Consider the following 22,599-nt stretch of genomic DNA (forward strand, 5'->3'; position numbering starts at 1 on the left):
ACCTGATAACCAGAGAATCTATCAGTAGTTGCACAGAAACTCGTTAATGGTTCTGGAACTAAATGAAGCTTAAAATATAATTTCAAATTTCAGCTATGTCCCTTTTACCAGCCAGTTGCTAGTTCATATGCTCCCTTTTCTCCCTTCTAAGACACTGAGAGGCTGAAGGCTGCTAGAATGAATTTTTATTTTACAGGAATAAAAATAGAAGATGAAAGGGCAAGGCCCATATATTGTGAGAAACTCTGGACTGCCCCTTTTGGTAAAACAAGTAGACAAACCTGAGCTGACTTAATCACTGGGGAAAATATTCTCAGACCAGATTGGGGAGAATTTGTAAGGTGTCTAAGTCATGATAGAATGCTTATTTGTTTTTAGTCTCCACAGTGGGGAAAGTCCATGTTAAAATCTAAAACATTAGAAGCATACTAGAACTCATTCACTAAATCTTGAACTGATGAGCTTGGAAATGTGTAATGGCTGAAATTGGTAAAATGTTTGAAATAGGCTGTATCATTGGAAATGATCTGAGAATGTCTGTAATAGTCAGTGCTGGACAGTTAATCTGTACTAGAACATAGGATTATTATATGCTGAAATATCAGTTAAATGATACTATATGGTGGATTGTTGAGATTTTAAGTGTCTGCCAAAAATTCAGGGGAATTGCTATATAGCTAGGGAGGAGGGGGGAGGAGTGAGGGACTAATGTGTTTTAAACAAAAGTATATAAACTGAAGTACTAAGAGTAGTAGGAGTTTAGAAAAGAGAAGAATGAAAGATACCTTGGAAAAGCAAAAATTTGTATTGATCCTTGAAGTTTGGATTTGTTTAGATTGACAAAGGAGAAGAAGAAAAGAAGTTTGATAGGGAAGGAGAAATAATAAAGAGTATGTGGGCAGAAAGGTAAAAGTACATGTAAACGTGATTGTGTACGGAAGGTTAAAGGTTTTCCTGACTCCATCAGGCAGAGGTGGAAATCCCTTATGCATTCCCATAGCACCTTATGCTACCTTAGTTGTGGCATTGATTTCATGGTAGTATAATTAAAATCTCACTTGCTAAACTGTTGGATTTCGTGAGGGTGGGAAATGTCGATGTCTTATTTACTTTTGTTTGCAAGTCCAGTCCCTCATATATTGAGATGGGAAGGAGAATTAAGGTTTCAATTCCTATTTGAGAATATTGCAGGCCATTTCTGAAGTGCTTGAATTAGATTACATATAAATGGAGACAGTAAATCCTTTCTTTCTTAAGCAAGTAGACATTGAACAATAGTGGGAAATAAGATTTTAAAAGTAGGGTGATGCTAGATTAAGGAGGTTTAAAAGTTAGGCACAAAAACTTGAATTCTGTATGGAATTGATGTTGGTAATCAGTGGGGATCAGTTATTTACCACCTTCACAACTTGGTCTCAAATCCATAGGCAGCCATTGTAGATTCTGGAGCCAGTAAATAATAAAGTTCTGAGGGATAAATATCTGGTACCAATGCACAGAAAATAAAAGCCTACCACTTTTGCCCAGGCATTTGAGTCTCATTAGACCCATGTCTAGCCTGGATCTATGCTGGGCAAATTATATCCTGTCTCAAGTAACTTACTTTCTCAGAGTCTGACTTAATCCCAGTTTGTTCCCCAAGAGAGGACTTCTAGAGTAGAGTAGTCTTATTACCAATTTTACCATCAAATGACAAAAAAAAAAAAAAGATTTCCACCAAAAATAAAGATCTTTTTTCTCTCCCTTATATATTGAGATTCATTGTCTTTTAAGAAACTTACTTTTCTTCATTGTCCCATGGCGCTGAATATCTAATGTGCTCTAACTTTACTGCAAAATTTTATTAAATTTTTATAAAAATTAAATTTTTACTAAATTTTAATCGTAAGAACTGATATTTAATGTCTACCCTATGCTAGATACATTACTTATTTAGTGAAACAATTCTGAGATTGAAACTCACCCTATTTTTATACTTAAATCAAAGTGATTAACTTTCTAAAGGACCCAGCTTGCAAGTATCAGAGCTGACATCTGAACTCAAGGCAGCCTGCTCCAAAGTCTGTCCCTGCTCTGCAAAACAGCATGCTGGAAGAGCAGCATTTTGGTTCTTCCTATATATTAAATTCAATTACTCTGAAAACTACTGCAGAACATTATTTTACTTGAGGTCCCTTTCCTCTCATCTCTGCTGCCTCTTTAAAGTAGCAGGTGGAGACTATTAAGAAACATTATTCTGAGTTTTTTTCTTTTCTCTTTCAGGCCATGTAAATTATTCTTTGTCTTTGCTGGAATAAACAGTATTGTACCTGATTGAGCATTTGTAATATCAGGAGACCTACCAGTACAGTGTGGCATCAGGCTAGGGAACCTCTGCCTTGAGGAATTAGATATTATAATATTTCTGGCCGGGCGCGGTGGCTCAAGCCTGTAATCCCAGCACTTTGGGAGGCCGAGGCGGGCGGATCACGAGGTCAGGAGATCGAGACCCTCCTGGCTAACACGGTGAAACCTCGTCTCTACTAAAAATACAAAAAAAAAAACTAGCCGGGCGCGGTGGCGGGCGCCTGTAGTCCCAGCTACTCGGAGGCTGAGGCGGGAGAATGGCGGGAACCCGGGAGGCGGAGCTTGCAGTGAGCCGAGATCGCGCCACTGCACTCCAGCCTGGGCGACACAGCGAGACTCCGTCTCAAAAAAAAAAAAAAAAAAAAAATATTTCTCTGCTTAGGGAGGGCCACTACTACTTGCATAATATGTGCCCCAGTAAATTTGTAGCAGTTCTATCCAGAAACAGAATATGGGTGTTTGTAAGTAAATGAATACTGACCACAATTAGCATCTCGAAAGGAGGCAGTGACATTCTGATTTTTTTTTTTTTTTCTTTGAGAGAGAGAGAGGGTCTTGCTTTCTTGCCAGGCTGGAGTGCAGTGATGCCATCATGGCTCACTGCAACCTCTACCTGCCAGGCTCAAATGATCCTCACACCTCAGCCTTCCAAGTAGCTGGGGCTACAGGTGCATGCCACCACACCTGGCTAATGTTTTTCTCTTTTTGTAGAGACTAATTCTCACTGTGTTGCCCAACCTGGTATTGAATTCCTGGATTCAAGCAATCCTCCCACATCAGTCTCCCAAATTGTAGGGATTACAGGTGTGAGCCACTATGCTAAACCCTAAACTTTTTCCTTGGGCAATAGTTTTCAGACTTTTTCTGATAGTAATTATTCTAAAGCAATCATCTTCCAGCCATTTTGCCAATTACCCTCAATAAAGATCTGTTTTATATTACAATCTGGTACATATTTATAAATATATGAAATTATAGGTTTATGAAAACAATTATTTTCCTTGCTACAACTGATAGTCTTATATTTCATATTCGATTTCATTAAAAATTTTCTTGGTTGTGACCCACTGAATAGATTTCATTATCCACATGAAAAGTGCTCTGGTAGAGAATAAGCTTGATGTAATCTGTATGGCTCTTCAGAGTTGGCTTAAACCTGTTTTACTCTGTCCTCTCCTTTTTACTCATATCTTCTCTTTGCTTATCTGTATCTCTGTAGCCTCATCCAAATCTCTTTTATCTCCTTTTGTTGTTCTTCCCTTCATTTTTCCCTTTTTCATTTTACCAATTCAGAACTGTAACTATACCAATGCAAAACTGTAAAATGTTCGTGTAAATTACAATTTTGCTCACTTTGTGATTTTTTTTACCTCAGTGAATTTAACTTTTTGTCTCTCAAATTCCAGACAAAAATAAACCGTTTCTTAGAGAGTTTGCATGTGTAATTTTACCTTCCTTGTAAGTTAGCTATTTTCATAGTAAAAAGTTTCCCACATCTATATACATTATACTAGCAGTATTATAAATACTATCTTAATACTTGGAAATTAAACTAATATACTTGCTGTACCTATTTATGAATGGAACTTTCGGGATAATTAGAGGCCAAGGAAGCATCCCTCAGTTCTCTATTGAGTCACTTAATTCTGTTCATGTTATTACCTCAATACCTCTCATGGCTGTTCCTTCCTCTCAGTTCTCTCTATGTTCTTATTTTTCTCCTAGATTATTGTAATGAGCTCCTGGTTAATCTTCCTAAACTCTCTTAATATATCTTTTGTCATAGTGATATTCTAAATAGAAATTGATCTGCCAGTAACTGTTGAGAGTGTTTCACTGGCTTTCAGCCACCTGGGGATAGTCTGAATTGCTTGGCATGGCTTTTTAAGGCTCTTTGTGGATCTGCATCCACTCCCTCTTTGGCAGCTATGGTATTGGAGGGAGGAAAGTGGGGTGAAAGGCTAATGAAAGATAAGCATAGCAAGCAGCTCACTGTTTCTACAATGCACCATGTACTTTAGGCCTTTTGCATATGTTTATCTGAAAGTCCCTTTCTTTGCATTCTGTTATCCATCAAATCACATCTGAGATATTATTCCAGGGATTTGTTCCAGTAGGTCTCTTGGCACATATCTCAGTATATTGTGTCTGCTTGTATGTGAGCCTCACCTTGTACTGGAATTGCTAGAAAGGGGAGCGGCATCTTCATTTGGGTCTCCTTAGCACAGAATATGTTAGGTGCTGCATGTGTAAAGAACAACTAGACATATATAAGCTTTGTCCTCACAGTGCTTTTAGGGAGGCAAATAAGCATGTACCATAAAATGATAGGAGAAGTGCAAGATGTTAAACACCTCCTTGTGAAAGTGGCATTTAAAATGATCACTGAAGGATAAGTAGGGATTAGCTAATTGTTGAGGAAAACTGAGACACCAAAATAATGTCCCATGGCTTGGTGTTCACATAGCAAGAAATGAAGCTACAGAATATACAAAAGCTGTCATGAAGGGCTGTGAGAGTAAAATGACCATAGAATTTACCTTCTGGATTGCAAAGCTTTTGAGGACATGAGGAGCTATTAATATGCCAGGCAACAGGCGTAAACAGACCTTCCTAGGCAAACTAGAACTTATGGTGAGTGTGAAGTTTATGCTAAGCATATAGGAATTCATGGAAAGACTTCTAAATAAGAGAGATAATTTGATCACATTTACTTTTAAAAATAATTATAGCTCTGGTGTGAAGGATAAACTGGCAGGGACCTATTGTAATAAGCCGAAAGAATGTGGTGACTTTACACAGAAGTGGGAGTGAATTTGAGGGAGGTTTAAGAAGTGAATATTGATTCATCAGATGAGGGTGAGGCAGAGGGAGGTGTTAAGGTTGATACCTGGTTTCTCTTTTATCTCATTACCATCCATGGCATTACCATACCATCTCCTATGGCATTACCGTACCATCTTTTGCATGGGAGAAGAACATTACCATCCATCTCCTATGCAAAAGAGCTGCATTGGGGAGGTCAGATTTAGACATTTTAAGTTGAAGAGGCCTTTGAGATACTGAGATGGAAATATTCTAGTAGATAGCTAGATATGAATCTAGAAAGGTCTGGGTTAGAGAAAGATTTGCATTTGTGTATGTTTTCTGTTTGTATTATTTCCCCGTCCTTTAAACTATACTGATTGTTTCTAGGGTTTATGTTGGGAAAAAATACTTTGTTTTCCAAACTTCAAAGAATGGTAAATACAAAATGTTTTGTTTAGTTTTCCTCTTTCTTGGCTAGGAAGTAATTCTGAACCAGTGAGCAGTCTGAAGGATATGCTTATCCACTTGTTAAATGAACAAATGGTGGGATTATGAGTGTTTATTTTATTCTGTGTACTTTTGTATGTTTTAAATTTTTGTCTAAGTGATTAAAAATGGAATAGTGTTTGGCCATTTGTATTTGAGTGGCTCCTATAAATGTAGTTTTCATCTGTTGGGCCTATGATGTTGGCTTTAAGGACATCTTATCTCATTTAATCCTCACAATACCTTGTGTTTAGTGGTATTCTCATTTTACAGATATGATTAAACTTAGAGAAGTTAAGTAGTTTTGCCACAGTTTATACAGCAAGTGGCAGAACACTGTTTGAACCCAGACTGGTCTAACTCTGTTCTACATAATCTTTAGACTCTAAGTTGTCTTTAGGGACTACCAAAAAAAAAACTAAGCTGCTTTCAAGCTGTCTTCCTTTGACATTGACCATATGACATACATATACATGCTTAAGAGTCGAAATTGGCCAGGCACGGTGACTCACACCTGTAATCCCGGCACTTTGGGTGGCCAGGGCCAGTTGATGACCTGAAGTCAGTAGTTTGAGACTAGCCTGACCAACATGGCGAAACACCATCGCTACTAAAAATACAAAATTAGCTGGGCGTGCATGCCTGTAATCCCAGCTACTCAGGAGACTGAGGCAGTAGAATCACTTGAACTCATGAGGCAGAGGTTGCAGTGAGCCAAGATTGCGCCACTGCACTCCAGCCTGGGCAACAAGAGCGAAACTCCGTCTCAAAAAAAAAAAAAAAGAGTAAACACTATCTTGTATTGATGTAATACTTTTTTGAGTTTTACATGCTTTGTATATGTTGTCAAGCTCTCAGTAACAAAGTTTGAGTGGCAGCACCTCCTAACAGTTGAGGCATATGTGATTAAAGAGCCAAACAAAGAATCCACACAGGTGCACTGGGTTCTGAGTCTCGTTATAGTAAGTACTCTGCCCTGGAGGACTTGAGCTGATGTTCACCAGAAGCTAAAGTGACTATTATATAATGTTTAGAGATAATGTTTAGATAGTTCTGCTTAGAATCTGTTGCAATGTTTAAGCTCTGTTTGCTTTATAGTAGAGAACTTCCTGTACTGGACTGTGGATCTATAAAGCCAGACATCTGTGCTTCCAACTCAGCAGGTAAAAGTTGACATTTTCAGAATATGCACTATTGAAGCATCTCTTTATATCTCCATGCAGGCCTAGTCAAGATGAATTCATTAGAACAGGAAACTTTTCATTTTAGGATCTGTTGACCATATGTTTTATAGTTTGTCAATTTTCCTGTTTTAATTGACTGTTTGGAAGATCACATTGAGATATTTTCTGTTTGATTATTTAATAAATAACTTTGTTAGGCTTTGTCTACAAAAGATAGGTAACTAACCTCAGCAGTGTTTGTCATCTTATTTTGAAATTGAAATATGTATTTTAGCTTTATCACATTTTAAATCTCAGTTGCTTAAAAAAATTTTATAGTTGGCCGGGGGCAGTGGCTCATGCCTGTAATCGCAGCATTTTGGGAGGCTGAGGCAGGTGGATCACGAGGTCAGGAGATCGAGATCATCCTGGCTAACATGGTGAAACCCCATCTCTACTAAAAGTACAAAAAATTAGCCGAGGTTGGTGGTGGGCACCTGTAGTCCCAGCTACTCAGGAGGCTGAGGCAGCAGAATGATGTGAACCCGGGAGGCAGAGCTTGCAGTGAGCCGAGATCGCGCCACTGCACTCCAACCTGGCCAACAGTGCAAAACTCTGTCTCAAAAAAATGTATATATAGTTAACAGGTAGTCAGCAGTTTAAATACCTGAATCTTTATTTCACAGGGCATAACTTAGTATGAAAGTTAATTTTACTTTGACTTTCAAATTTTACAAGTATATTTGAAATATATTTTATTTTATAAGTATATTTAAAATTAAAAATTCTTAAGATGATCAAGAAAAATTCTTAAATATCTGTTTCTTTTTATATAATATAATGGAGTTATTTTAATAAAGAGGAATTATTGCATAATTCGCTGAAAACTCTGCTTCATATTTGTCACATTAGACCTTAAAAGAACCTCTGAATTCTAAGTCATTTTTTACAACAGCCTTTGAATAACTCAGTTATTTTGTCTTTAAAGTTTCTGTAGTTGAATATTATTTCTTTTCAGCAAGTGAAATAAAACATGATCCCAAAGATTCAAACACTTCCTTAGGAGAAGTTGCTAATGAGACCTCTGAAAATGAAACACTGGGAGACTTCAGTGAACAAATAAAAGGTTCAGACTTGGATGAAAAGGTACTAGGGGATCTTTTGCATGTATTTATTTATTGGTCTTAGATAGTGGTAATGCATAAATCCATCTTAACAGCGCTATCGGGTGGCAAGTATAACTCCCTTTATTGAATAAAAGAATCAAGTTGCTCTAGCCATGGGATGTATCCCTTGATATTTGGTGTAAGCATAGTATAAAAAATATTTTCCTTGCCTGGGAAAATGGGATGTACTGTTTAATTACATACTGTAGTTAGCTTTTTAGTATCTGAAGTTTGCCACAAACCTATGAAAGTCTTTCTAAATAAAATATCACATATTTTTCTGCCTCAGAAAACACTAAATACTGAAAATCGTTTGATCTTCCTTAATTTTCAGGTAGCATAGTACTTGAGGGCCATGCTTCCTAGTATAAGATGATTTCTTTGTTTTGTTTGAGGGAAGGGGGATTATATATTTATCCTTCTAATACCATGGTAGGCTTCAAAGTACTAACCCTTTACAAAATATGAGACTTAGTAATATTTGCTCTTAAGATGTCTGGCCCCCAAATTTGGGAATTAACAAACTTGTTTTCATCTCTCTCTTACATTTTAGGAACACTACAGGGTAAATAGATTGACTTATGGGACATATGCCTGGCCTACTGCTTTTCTGCTCTTATAAATGGCTGGCTGTAAATTTTTAGAAATGCTTCTTTATTGATCTTTTACTTCCCACTACATGTGTATGTGTGTACAAGTATGTATGTATGTACAAGTGCATACATGTATAATGAGAAATAAAAGATCAATATGCCAGGTGCAGTGACTCGGGCCTGTTATCCCAGCACTTTAGGAGGCTGAGGTGAGAGGACTACTTGAGGCCAGGAATTTGAGACCAGCTTGAGCAACATAGTGAGACCCTGTCTCTACAAAAAAAAATTTTTTTTTTTTTAATTAGCCAGGCATGCTGGCATCCACCTGTAGTCACAGCTACTTGGCGGGGTGGAGGTGGGAGGATAGCTTGAGCCTGGGAGGTCAAGTCTGCAGTGAGTCATGTTCGGGCCACTGCACTCCAGCCTGGGCAACAAAGCAAGACCTGTCTCAAAGAAGAAAAGGTAGGGGCGCGCGCGTATCTATTATATACGTGTGTGTGTGTGTGTGTGTGAATGATTCTTTTCCAGAGGCCTTTTCTTGTCTTCTGTGTATCACTTGTCAATTTTTAGGTTTACCATAGTAGTAATTACTTTATGATTCTACTGTTGGGCTCCTAATAAAGTACTAGTGTACTTTTTTAACTTTTTATTTTGAAATAGAGATTCACAGGAAGTTACAAAGGTAGTTCAGAGAGGACCCATGTTGCCTTCACCTAGTTTTCCCCTACATCTTACATCTTAAAGTATAAGAAGCAGGAATTTGATATTGATAAAATATGTTTGTGTAGCTCAGTGTATTTTATCAAATATCCAGATTTATGTGACCACCACTGCAGTCAAAGAGCTATAACATCACAAAGATCTCCCTTATGCAACCTCTTAACAGTCATACCTCTCTCCCTCCCCCAATAATTTCTATAGTTTTAGCATTTTACAATGTAGATTCATAAGAGATTGGCTAGAGGATTATTAATTGATAATTCTAAAAACAAAACCAGCTTTAGTTTTACTGATTTTTTTTTTCTATGTTGCTTTTTTGTTTTCAGTTTCACTAATTTCTGCTCTGGTTATTTCCTCCTTCTACTTACTTCAGATTAATTTGTTGTTCTTTTTGTAGCTTCCTAAAGTTGCAGCCAAGGTCATTGATTTATTATTTTCTTAATTATTTTCTAATAGAGACATTTAGTGCTATATATTTATCCATAAATACTGTTTCAGCAGCATCCCACTTTTTGTTGAGATAAATTGTGGATTCACCTGCGTTATAAGAAATAATACATAGATATCTACGTACCCTTTACCTAGTTTCTCCCAATTGTAATATATTGCACAACCACAGTACAATATCACAACCAGAATATTGTCATTAATACAGTCAAGATATTACAGACCATTTCCATCACCACATGGATCCCTCTTGTTGCCCTTTGATAGCACACACCTACTTTCTTCTCTCTTTCCTCCATCGGCCATTCCTTAATCCTGGACAACCACATATCTGTTCTGCATTTCTATAATTCGGTCATTTCAAGAATATTATATAAATTGAATCATACAGTATGTAACCTCTTCGGATTGGTTTCTTTTTTTTTTTTTTTTCCCCACCTGGCATAATCCTGTGGATATTCAACCAAATCATTGCCTATATCGATAGTTCATTCATTTTTACTGTTTAGTAATACTCCATGGTATGAGTGTACCATAGTTTGTTTAGCTATTTGCTCATTGATGGATATCTAGTTTGGGACTGTTACAGGATAAAGCTGCTATCTATAAATATTCATGTACAGGTTTTTGTGTATCTATATGTTTTAATTTCTCTGGAATAAATGGGCTGTAACTGCTGAACTATATGGTAGTTGCATGTTAGGTTTTAATTTGGGTGAACTCATCCTCCAGATTACTCCCCTGCGGTTGGAGTCAGTTGAAATGTTTGTCCAGTTCTTTGAGTCTTAGCTGGGCTCTTTGGAATCCACGTTACATACATATTCTTCAGAGGTCAGCTAGAGATTTGGGCCAAGTTATAAGTAGATTTGGGGACTTTGTCTGTTAAACTTTCTCCCAGATTCCTAGCCTCACTTTCCAGTTTCTGATTTTACCCCAAACTCTGTTCTTCTGGTTCTTTGTTAGTAGGGCAAATTATTGTCCTCCCCAAGTGGTTCCAACTAGGGCCTGCCCTTGGGTATACAGCCATAAAAACAAGACAGTTACCTCCCAGTGGCATTCCATCTTTCTGAGTGTAGACTTCCCTCTAGGTTTTGCCTGCTTTTCATATCTCTCCAGGGTTTTCAGGTAGTTTAAAAATATTTTATCCAGGGTTTATGGTTGTTATCTGCAGAAGAGTTACCCCAATAGGAGATTCTCTGCCATTTCTCAAAGTACACCCATTGTGAATTCTTTTGAATTTCATCCAGATGGTAGCGTACTGTTCTTTACCTTGCTTGAGATGTTTTTCCTTTCAATGTATGTAATGATGTCTTGTTTTTATAGTTGTATAATTACCTACTATATGAATATACTCTAACAAGTCCCACTACTGATGGACACTTGGTTTGTTTCCATTTTTTTGCTATTTAAATATTGCTGCATTATGCATCCTTGAGCATAAGGCATTTTGCATATGTGCAAGCATTTTTGGATTAATTCCTAGAAGTGGAGTTGTCAAATTGTCCTTCATAGAGATTGCTTTGATTTATACTTTCAACAACATTGTGTGAGAGTGCCATTTTCTCCCCACACACTAATTCATTATTAATTTTTTGTCCATCTGCCTATTTTTATAAATGACTTTGTTTTAGTTTTAATATGCATTTCTCTTATGAGCCTAGTTAAACATCTTTAGAAGCCATTTATATTGTTTTCTATGAACTTACTGTTTATGTCCGGTATGGTTTGGCTGTGGTCCCACCCAAAATCTCGTCTTGAATCCACATAATCCCACAATCCCTGCATGTCAAGGGAGAGACCAGGTGGAGGTAATTGAATCATAGGGGCAGTTCCCCCCTTGCTATTTTGTGATAGTGAGTTCTCATGAAATCTGATGGTTTTATTAGCATTTGGTAGTTCTTCCTGCATTCGTTCTCCTTCCTGCCACCTTGTGAAGAAGGTGCCTTGCTTCCTCTTCACCTTGTGTAAGTTTCCTGAGGCCTCCCCAAACCATGCTGAACTGCGAGTCAGTTAAAACCTCTTTCCTTTATAAATTACCCAGTCTTGGGCAGTTCTTTATAGTAGCATAAAAATGGACTAATACATGCCCACTTGCCTATTTTCTTCTGGATTTGATCTTTTTACTTGTAGGAACGTTTCATGATATAAACTTATCTGTTCTTTGTCATATGTGGCTATACCTTTTCCTGGATTTCGTTTGTTTTGACGTAGTTTAGGAGCTTTTCACCTTGTAAAAGCCTTTTATTTTTATTTAATCAAATATGTCAGTTTTCTTTCATAATAGGAGTTACAAGTCAGATTTAGAGAAACCCTTCCCCATCTCAACATTTAAAATTTTCTCCCATATTTTCTTTTAGGTTTTTTTGGTGTTATTTATTATGTTTAAATTTTTTATCAAACTAAAATTTATCTTAGGAGAAGGAATATAGAAACAATGTAACTTTTCCTTGTTTTAGCAGATGGCATTTTGTACTCTTTATTCTCTTAACATATGAAAATATTTAAAATATTTGTAGTCAAACGTATTGATATCTTACTTCATGGTTTCTACCTTTGGTGTCATGCTTAGGCTTTCCAAACCCTCCCGATTATATACTCATTTATATATTTGATTTGTTTTGCTCTTTTATTTTCTACTTTTAGAATTTATTTTTAATTTAATGAAATCTTTAATGAACCCAAAAGGTATTTTGGCATATGGTGAGTTGGGAGCACACTTATTTTCCATCCAATTAACTAGCCAGTTGTTCTACCATTTATTGAATCATTTCCTCCTAAATTTCAAGTGCCATATTGAGTATTTTCAAAGTTTTATGTATCGATCTGTTTCTTTTCTTTTGTTTCATTGATTGCTAGTCCTTACACCAATAGCAAACTATCAATTTTTTGAAAAATAGTAAGTAAAATATTAAATAGTAAAATATTTTTTGGTGGTTCTCTCATGTATTTTTTTAAAGAGTGCTTTAAACTCACATTGTAGTTTTTTTAATGTATAAATTAATTTGGGGAGAACCAACATCTTCAACTCTAGTATTCTCATTCGGGAACATGGTAGGTCCTTCAGTTTGTTATGTTTTATGTTTCTCAGTTGATTTTTGTAGTTTTCTAAGATTTCTAGGTTGTCTTCCAAGGCTTTTATAGTTTTGGGTTTTAACATTTAAGTTTTTAACCCATCTCAAGTTGATTTTTGCATATGGTAAAAGAAGGGTCCAGTTTCAGTCTTCTGCATAGCCAGTTAACCAGCACCATTTATTGAATAGAGTCCTCTCCCCATTGCTTGTTTTTGTCAGCTTTGTCGAAGGTCAGATGGTTGTAGGTGTGCAGCCTTATTCCTGTGCTGTCTATTCAGTTCTATTAGTCCGTGTATCTGTTTTTGTACCAGTACCATGCAGTTTTGGTTATTGTAGCCCTGTAGTATAGTTTGAAGTCAGTAACATGATGCGTCCAGCTTTGTTCTTTTTGCTTAGGATTGCCTTGTCTATTCACACTCCTTTTGAGTTTCATATGATTTTTAAAATAGTTTTTTCTAGTTCTGTGAAGAATGTCATTGATAGTTTAATAGGAATAACATTGAATCCATAAATTACTTTGGGCAGTATGGCCATTTTAATGATATTGCTCCTTCCTATCCATGATCATGGGAAGTTTTTCCATTAGTTGATGTCCTCTCTGATTTCTTTGAGCAATGTTTTGTAATTCTCATCATAGAGATCTTTCACTTTCCTGGTTAGCTGTATTCCTAGGTATTTTATTCTTTTAGTGGATGACTGTTTTTTCAAAAGTTTAGTATTTGAACATGTATAACCTTCTTATGACTGGAAAATCATGATTTCAAAACAGCTACTTGTGAAATGTAAGTGTAGTTATATTTAAAACACATTTAAATATTTCTTATGAAAAATAAATTTTATGTTCATAAATACCGCTTTAAAATAACTCAAAGCTCAAGCTTTTTTCTGAATAAAAAGAAACTCAACTTTAGTTTTACCTAATGATTTGAAATAGCGACTTGGGTAATTAAAGGTGATATCAAAACCTGGACAAGTATTTTGACTTATATTAATTTTTCTCTTAAGCAGCAGTGGAAATTTTAAAGTCAGGATTCAGTATTTTAAATTATGTAGAATAGAATTGTTTTTAGGGATTGGCCATAAACTAGTTGTTTAATTAACATCGAATACATTATAATAAATCCAGTAATCCTCATAGCTTAGTGTGTAATACAGAGACATTCACTTGTTCTTATTTAACCATAATCTCTTCACAGCATAGATTTACAGACAAAGTGATTACCAAAGAAGAAAAAGAAAATATTTATGAAGTTTGCAAAAGGTCTGTAACATAATTCTTAATTACATAACTTAAAATAGTCACTCATCTAATTTGTATCTTGAGTATGTTTTTTATTCTCTGCTGTTTATATGCTTGGGCTATATGCCATTAGCCATATATAGGTATACTTTAATTAATGTGTCGGATGTACTCAGGTGTAAGGGGTATTGTAAATTACCTTAAAGCTGTCACTAAGTTTTTTCAGCCATTAAAATATTTTTTGAGGAAAGATAAGGAGTAGTGATAAAAAGAAAAAATGATGTATGTTTGACTTTTATGAAGATAAGAGTGGCTGAAATCAGACTCACATTGCCGTTTGCAAGGATCTTACATGGATGCAGTGATTCATATGGAGAGTTATATAGCACACTCTCTGGAACATATAAAACCCCATTTAGAGTTGGAGGACACCTTAAAGATCATCTGATCCATCCTCCACCACCCTCATTTTGCATTTGAGGCAAGGCTCACCCAGGTCAGGTGATGGATATATTTGAGGCCTTTAATGTTAAGGCAGTAATTTTCAAAGTGTGATCCTTGGAGAAGCATAATCATGCATGAACCTGTCAGAAATTGAAATTATTGGGTCCCATCTCAGACCTACTGAATCAAACTTTGACGATGGGCCTATCAATCTGTTTTTAACAAGACTACCAGCTGATTTTGATGCATGCTTAAGTTTGAGAACTACTGTGTTAAGGGAAAGGCTAGACAAGAATTAGATTGGCATAGAAGATTTAGTACAGTTCATGACCATTTGAAGATACTAAAGAAAAAGCAACAAGGTTAACTTTTTTTTTTCTATTGAAATCATTTTGCTTACAAACTAAGATAGTGTAACTGCAGCCTGCAAAGGTTTATCAACTTGACTCTATCATAGTGATCACCAGTGTGACATTGATCAGTTAAGTCATCACATCACCATGGGCTTCAGTCATCTGATCAAAACTAAAAGATAGGTAATCTCTTCCATCTGTAGAAATTCATAATTTCTATTTCTTTATGTTGCCGCTTTTGTTTTATTTGCGAGGGACATACTGATAATACATATAAGTGACATCCCAAGTTGGGGAGAGAAATGAAGATCTTTATTTTGTGTGAAAATCTTAAATTCTATCAATGCTACTAAATTTCAACTGTTGTAAGTATGGGTCCCTCTTCTTACTACTTTTACTCTCCTCTGGCCCAGAAAACACAAGCTGAAAAAACTTATTAGAATTATTTTTAAGGTAAACATTATAGTATCTGAATGTTAGTGTAAACCTTTCTCCTAAAAAGTAAATGCATTTGTATTTACTAATCAGCTCTGAAGTACTTCTTTCCCTCCCCTTGCTTAAGTTATTTTTCTAGAGAAGTAGTGTCCAAATTAAATTTTTGTAAAATTGGTTATGTAGGATCTCACATATTAGAATACAATTAAAGCTGTTTAAATCAGTCACCCTGAAACTATAACATTTTTAATACCTTTTCCCCAGAGAAAGCTCTCAAAGACCTTTATAGGCTTATTGTATATACTTTTCTTGAAGAATAATTTGTAATTCATTTAATTACATTATCAGAATAATTTAATGACCTCTTCCGGATTAAAACACTAACCTAACTCCTCCTCAGACCTTTTGTTTGGCATGGTCAAAAATATTTTGCTCTAATCTTAACCACACCACCCCATTCCTTCCTCTACTCCAACCACTTAAGAAGTGCTGGTTTTCTAGTTAAGAAGGCAGGAACAACCTATTGGAGATGTTAAATAATTGTAATATATACAGTTATACCTTGGAGGTATTACAGGTTTGAGTTCAGACTACTGCTGTAAAGCAAATATTGCAATAAAATGAGTCATATGAATGTTTTTTGTTTCCCAGTGCATAGAAAGGTTATGCTTACACTATAGTCTATTAAGTGTGCAATAGCATTATGTCTTTTAAAAAAATATACACACCTTCATTTAAAAATACTTTATTGCCAAAAAGTTCTTACATCATCTGAGCCTTCAGTGAGTCATAATTGCCTGGATGTTGATGGCTGCTTACTGAATAGGGTGGTTGAAGATTGGAGTGAAGGTTGAAGGTTGAGGTGGCTGTGGCAGTTTCTTAAAATAAGACAATAATGCAGTTTGCTGCATCAGTTGACAGTTCTTTTCATAAAAGATTTCTCTGTGGTATGTGATGCTATTTGATAGCATTTTACCAACAATAGAACTTCTTTCAAATTCGGATTCAATCCTCTCAAACTCTACCTCTGCTTTATCAGCTAGTTTGTGTGATATTCTGAGTCCTTTGCCACTTAAACAGTGTTCATGGCTTCTTCATCAGTAGTAGATTTCATCTCAAGAAACCACTTTCTTTGCTCATCCATAAGAAACAACTCTTCATCCGTTCAAGTTTTATCATGAGATTGCAGCAATTCAGTTACAACTTTAGGCTCTACTGCTAGTTCTAGTTTTCTTGCTGTGTCCTCCACATTTGCAGTGACTTCTACCACTAAAGTATTTAAACCCTGAAAATCATCTATGAGGGTTGGAATCAACTTCCTCCAGACTGCTAATGTTGATATGTTGACCTCCTCTTTTAAATCACAAATGTTTTTAATGGCACCTAGAATGGTGAGTTCTTTCTAGGTTTTCAGTTTACTTTGCCAAGATCCATCAGAGAAATCACTATCCATGGCAGATAGAGCCTAATTAAATGTATTTTTTAAATAATAAGACTTGAAAGTCAAAACTGCTTCTTGATTCATAGATTGCAGAATAGATGTTGTGTTAGCAGGCATAAAAACAATATTCAGGCTGAGCGTGGTGGCTCACGCCTGTAATCCCAGCACTTTGGGAGGCCAAGGTGGGTGGATCACGAGGTCAGGAGTTCAGCACCAGCCTGGCCAAGATGGTGAAACCTGGCCTCTACTAAAAATACCAAAATTAGCCAGGCGTGGTGGCAGGCGCTTGCAATCCTAGCTACTGAGGAGGCTGAGGCAGAGAATTGCTTGAACCCAGGAGGCGGAGGTTGCAGTGAGCTGAGATCATGCCACTGCACTCCAGCCTGGGCAACAGAGCAAGACTCCTTCTCAAAAAACAAACAAACAAAAAAACACAATATTCATCTCCTTGAGCATGTCTAGCAGAGTTCTTGGGTGACAAAATACATTGTCAATGAGCAGTGATATTTTGAAAGGAATCTTTTTTGAGCAATAGATCTCAACAGTAGACTTAAAATATTCAGTAAACCATGCTTTAAACAGATGTGCTGTTGTACAGGCTTTGATGTTTCATTTATAGAGCACAGAAAGAATAGATTTAGCATAATTCTTAAGGGCCCTATGATTTTTGAAATGGTTAAAGTTGCCAGCTGCATTATCCCTTAACAGGAGAAAGCCAGTCTATTTGTTGAATCTTTGAAGCCAGGCATTAACTTTTCTTTAGCTATGAAAGTCCTAGATGGTATCTTCTTCCAGTATAAGGCAGGTTTGTCTATGTTGCAAATCAGTTTGTTGTAGCTTCCTTCATCCGTTATCTTAGCTTGATCTTCTGGATAACTTGCTGCAACTGTTCCATTAGCACTTCCTGTTTGACCTTGCACTTCTATGTTACAGAGATGGCTTGTTTCATTAAACCTTGTGAACCAATTCCAGTAGCTTCATACTTCTGTAACTTTCTTACCTCTCACAGCCCTCATAGAATTGAAGAGAGTTAGGGTCTTGCTCTGTATTAGGGACTGGTTTGATCTTCCATCTAGATCACTCAAACTTTCTCCATTTCGGCAATAAGGCTGTTTCACTTTCTTTTGATTCACATGTTCACTGGAGTAGCACTTTTAATTTCCTTGAAGAACTTCTCCTTTGCATTGACAGCTTGGTTAACTATTTGGTACAAGAGGCCTACCTTTTGGCCTATCTTATTCATCAACATGCCTCCCTCACTAAGCTTAATCATTTCTAGCTTTTGATTTAAAGTGAGGGATGTGAGACCCCTCCTTTCACTTGACTACTTAGAGGACATTGTAGGGTCATTAACTGGTCTAATTTCAATATTGTTTTGTCTCAGGAAATAGGGAGGCCTAAGGAGAGGGAGAGAGATAGGGGAACAGCCAGTTGGTGGTGCAGTCAGAACACACACATCATTTATTGATTAAGTGCACCCTCTTATAAGGGCTTAGTTTTCATGGTGCTCTGAAACAATATCAGTAGTAACATTGATCACTGATCACAGATCACCATAACAGATAAAATAATAATGAAAAAATCTGAAATATTGTGAGAATTACCAAAATGTGACACAGAAATGTAAGTGAGCATATGCTGTTAGAAAAATGGCACCAGTTAGACTTGCTCGACTCAGGGTTGCCACAGTCCTTCAATTTGTAAAAAAATAAAAATAAAAACTTTTTTAAAAAAGAAATATCTGCAAAGGATTACTTTAATGTTTAAAAATGCATTTAAATTCTGATGTTAATTTTTCCTTTCACACAGCAAAGATTCTAGAAATGCCGACATTATGGTTGGCGAATGTCAGTTTGCAGCACCAGTCCCGAAACCTCTGTGCTTATTAGTACCTCCTTTGAATCTAAGTGGTCATCCAGAAGACACAATACTGAATACCTGGATGAATGGTACTATTTGTTTTCTTAATGAAATACTGTTGGCTTTTGGTAATATAGAAACTAGGAGATTTTTCTACCAAAAACAAAAAATGATTAAAAAAGAAAAATGGAAACATGTAAAATATGTTAAAAGTGGAAAGTTTGTGCAGCTGTACTTGGTACTTTTTTTTTTTTTTTTTTTTTTGAGACAGAGTCTCACACTGTTGCCCAGGCTGGAGTGTAGTGGCACGATCTCAGCTCACTGCAACCTGTACCTCCCCAGGTTCAAGCGATTCTCCTGCCTCAGCCTCCTGAGCAGCTGGGATTACAGGCACCCACCGCCATGCCCGGCTAATTTTTTGTATTTTTAGTAGAGATGGGGTTTCACTATGTTGGCCAGGCTGGTCTTGAACTCCTGACCTTGTAATCTGCCCACCTCAGCCTCCCAAAGTGCTAAAATTACAGGTGTGAGCTACCGCGCCTAGCCTACTTAGTACTTTTGATGGAACAATGTGTGAAATATCTGTATTTATGTGATAGTGGTAGTATGAGTAAATTACAGATTATATCTAAAATATATTTTGATGGAGTGTATTTGCATATGTATTTTAGAACTTGTGTCAGTTTTTTGATAATTAACAGTACTTTGAACAAAATAGACTACATTAAAGGATGAATTTAGAATCTATAAAATCACGTTGTATAGCACACACCTAACTTTTCTATACCTACCCAGTACTGACTTCATGCTGCCTCGTGTTGTATACTGTAACAGCAAGCCCATGATGGTCATGTGTTTTATCTTAAAAAGTCTTACAGTTTTCATAATGCAAATTACTGGGAAGCTATGCAGCAAAAACTTCAGCTTGTTTCAGATTATAGCTGGATGCTGCCAAAGTAAAAAATAAATGATTTAAAATTAAAAATACTTTTATTTTTATTTGTTATTTTTATCTTTAGAAAAGAACATTTTTAAATGCCCTAGTTCTCTTTTTAAAAGACCAACATTAAGGGATATGATGCCTGGTGTATTAGTTTGCTTGGGCTGCCATAATAAAATGCCACAGATTAAAGGTCTCAAACAACAGAAATTTATTTTGTGCAGTGCTGGAAGTTCAAGACTAAGGTTCTAGAAGGGTTCATTTTCTGATGAGGGCTCTCTTTCTGGCTTGCAGATGGCTACCTTCTTGCTAAGTCCTCACATAACTTTTCCTTGGTGTGTGCAAGGAAAGAGTGTAAGCTCTGTGGTGCCTATTCTTTTTTTTTTTTTTTTTTTTTAAGACAGAGTCTCACTCTGTAGCCCAGGCTGGAGTGCAATGGTGTGATCTTGGCTCACTACAACCTCCGCCTCCCAGGTTCAAGTGATTCTCCTGCCTCAGCCTCCCAAGTAGCTGGGATTACAGGCACACACCACCATGCCTGGCTAAATTTTGTATTTTTAGTAGAGATGGGTTTCACCATGTTGGCCAGGCTGGTCTCAAACTCCTGACCTCAGGCAGTCTGCCCACCTGGGCCTCCCAAAGTGCTGAGATTACAGGTGTGAGCCACCACGCCAGACTGGCGCCTATTCGTATAAGGACATTAATTCCATTGATTCAGGACCCCACCTTTACGACCTCATTTAACCTTATCAACTTCTATAAACACCCTATCTCCAAATATAGTCATATTGAGGGTTAGGGCTTCAGCATGTGAATTTTGTGGGGACACAGTTCAGTACATCGCACCTGGATTTGTCACTAGTTTTCTTCCCTTAGAAATGTTCATTGTGTATAATATTTGTCTATTTAACTTAGAGACATATCATTTGAATACAGTGCCCAATGCTGCTATGTGAGGTTTTTAAGAAAGTTGTCTGCAGCGTATAGTGAGTTTAAAATTTTAAATTCAGGTCTAGAAATACTTGAGGGCACCTAAGATGTAAATCACACTATATTTCACAGGAACACACATGGCAGCACAGTCTGTGAATTGAACATGAATATTTCAAAGTGAAACTTTAAAGCAGATAGTAGTGATCATCTATTTCATTGTTATGAAGAAAATAAATTGTAACATATTGGTGTGTAATGTCACTCTAAATCATTTCTAGATTTCAGATTTCTGGGAAAACATTCTGTCCTAAAGCTGCAGAATCCTGAAACTTGTGAAATACTTAAGAGGGAAAAAAATGTGGGGGTAAGTCTACTTTTAAAAAAAGTAATAATGTGTCTCTTTGTCTTCCCCCTCCTCCTCCTTCTCCTCCCTTCTCTTCCTCACTTTCCTCCACTCCCTGTTTTACCCTCCCCTTAAAAAAAAAATAATTTCATAAAACCAATACTTTGGACCTTTTGGTTTTATTTCCCTATCTTTTTTTTTTTGAGACGGAATCTTGCTCTTGTCATCAGGCTGGAGTACAGTGGCATGATCTCGGCTCACTGCAACCTCCGCCTCCTGGGTTCGAGCCTCAGCCTCAAGATTCTCCTGCCTCAGCCTCTCGAGTAGCTGGGATTACAGGCGCCCACCACCACACCCGGCTAAGTTTTGTATTTTTAGTAGAGACGGGGTTTCGCCATGTTGGCCAGGCTGGTCTCTAACTCCTGTCCTCGTGATCCTCCTTTCTTGGCCTCCCAAAGTGCTGGGATTATAGGTGTGAGCCACCGTGCCCAGCGTATCATCATTTTTTAAGCAGTTCCAGATATTATATGGATTTTGAATAGAGGTTTGTGGTAAGAGGTAGAAAATAAGTAGTGACGTAGAAGATATTCACAAATAGCATAAGAAGTTGAAAACAGCAGAGGGAGAACATCCAAAACAGAAAAAACAGGCTGAATAGTTTTCTGTGATGAAAGAGAAAGCTGCTGATATAAAGCAGTTTATGGGGAAAGTTTGTTGTAAAAAGTTTTAACTCTCATTTGCCTTGTTCTATTAACCAGAAAAACTAAGGAGAATTTTGGTTCTAATAAATGCATCTGAAATATAGTGCTAATTATAATAGAATTAACTTTTTGTAAAAGCAGAGACAGGTATATAAAAGGGAGGAGGAATGTGTACATTTTTTTAATTATGTAAAATATGTGGGGGCAGGGAGTCCGTGGGATATTTCTGTTCCTTAATTTTTCTGTGAACCTATACCTGCTCCAAAAAAACAGTCTTAAAAAATGAGAATTGCAAAGTGCCATTTTCCATACCACTTACAATATACTGTCTTGTAGTTGTTTTTCTGTCATCTGTATTTCATCCCTCTAATAGATGATAAATTTCTAGAGGGTGCCTTCCACAGAAAAAGTGCTCAATAAATATGTAATTGGTGAAAAAAAAAAAAAAAAAGAGAGACATAAAAGAGAATAACCTTGATGGAATATTTTACACAAAGATAAATTTTTTAAAATCCAGACAAATCACTCTGAAATGATTTTTAAATTATTTTTGAAAATATAAATTGTTTGAAGTTTTACTTTTTCTTATCAAATTAGCAAACAAGTTATCTTGATACTGTTTGGAGTATATGTTATTTGTGTTGCTTCAAATGCTGTCTTGCTTAACTTAGTGGATGCTTTACAGTTAATACAGAAAGTGAATCTTTCTAATTTTCTAGGTGTTCCAGAAGTCCCTAGGGTTGATGATACCCTATAAATATTGCAAATTTCATTTTAATACGTTACGTGGCTGTGAGCGACCACTGTGCAAGTTTGCTCATGTGCCTGAACAAGGGGATGAAAAGGTAAAACATATAAAGTCTTTCAAGTAGAGATTGTTTTAATAACTATCTCAGTCATGCATTTTAATTTAGATTTTCATTGACTCCTAATAGCATTGATGTGACTTTTGCCTGCTTTTGTTCTTTATATAAAAGGAATCATATGTGTATTCTTTTGTCTATCTTCTTTTGCTCAATATTTTTGAGCAAACACCTATTGTAGATGTTTCTTATTGTCGTATAATAGTTAATGTTCCATTTTGTGAGTATATCAAAATGGAATATTGG

At 36.4% G+C, this 22,599-nt stretch overlaps 1 protein-coding gene across 1 annotated transcript in view; it reads left to right on the forward strand.

Annotated features, from left to right (window-relative positions):
* The window catches only part of TOPAZ1 (testis and ovary specific PAZ domain containing 1), a 96,054-nt gene that overhangs the window by 7,318 nt on the left and 66,137 nt on the right, over positions 1-22,599 (forward strand). Inside the window, exons 3-8 of the mRNA XM_033212257.1 lie at positions 6,742-6,803; positions 7,822-7,949; positions 13,997-14,061; positions 18,523-18,662; positions 20,725-20,810; positions 22,210-22,335. Coding sequence (XP_033068148.1) covers positions 6,742-6,803; positions 7,822-7,949; positions 13,997-14,061; positions 18,523-18,662; positions 20,725-20,810; positions 22,210-22,335 — 607 coding nt within the window. The remainder of the gene's footprint in view (positions 1-6,741; positions 6,804-7,821; positions 7,950-13,996; positions 14,062-18,522; positions 18,663-20,724; positions 20,811-22,209; positions 22,336-22,599) is intronic.

Source organism: Trachypithecus francoisi, unplaced genomic scaffold (genome assembly GCF_009764315.1).
Source record: "Trachypithecus francoisi isolate TF-2019V2 unplaced genomic scaffold, Tfra_2.0 Lachesis_group0, whole genome shotgun sequence".
NCBI classification, from domain to species: Eukaryota; Metazoa; Chordata; class Mammalia; order Primates; family Cercopithecidae; genus Trachypithecus; species Trachypithecus francoisi.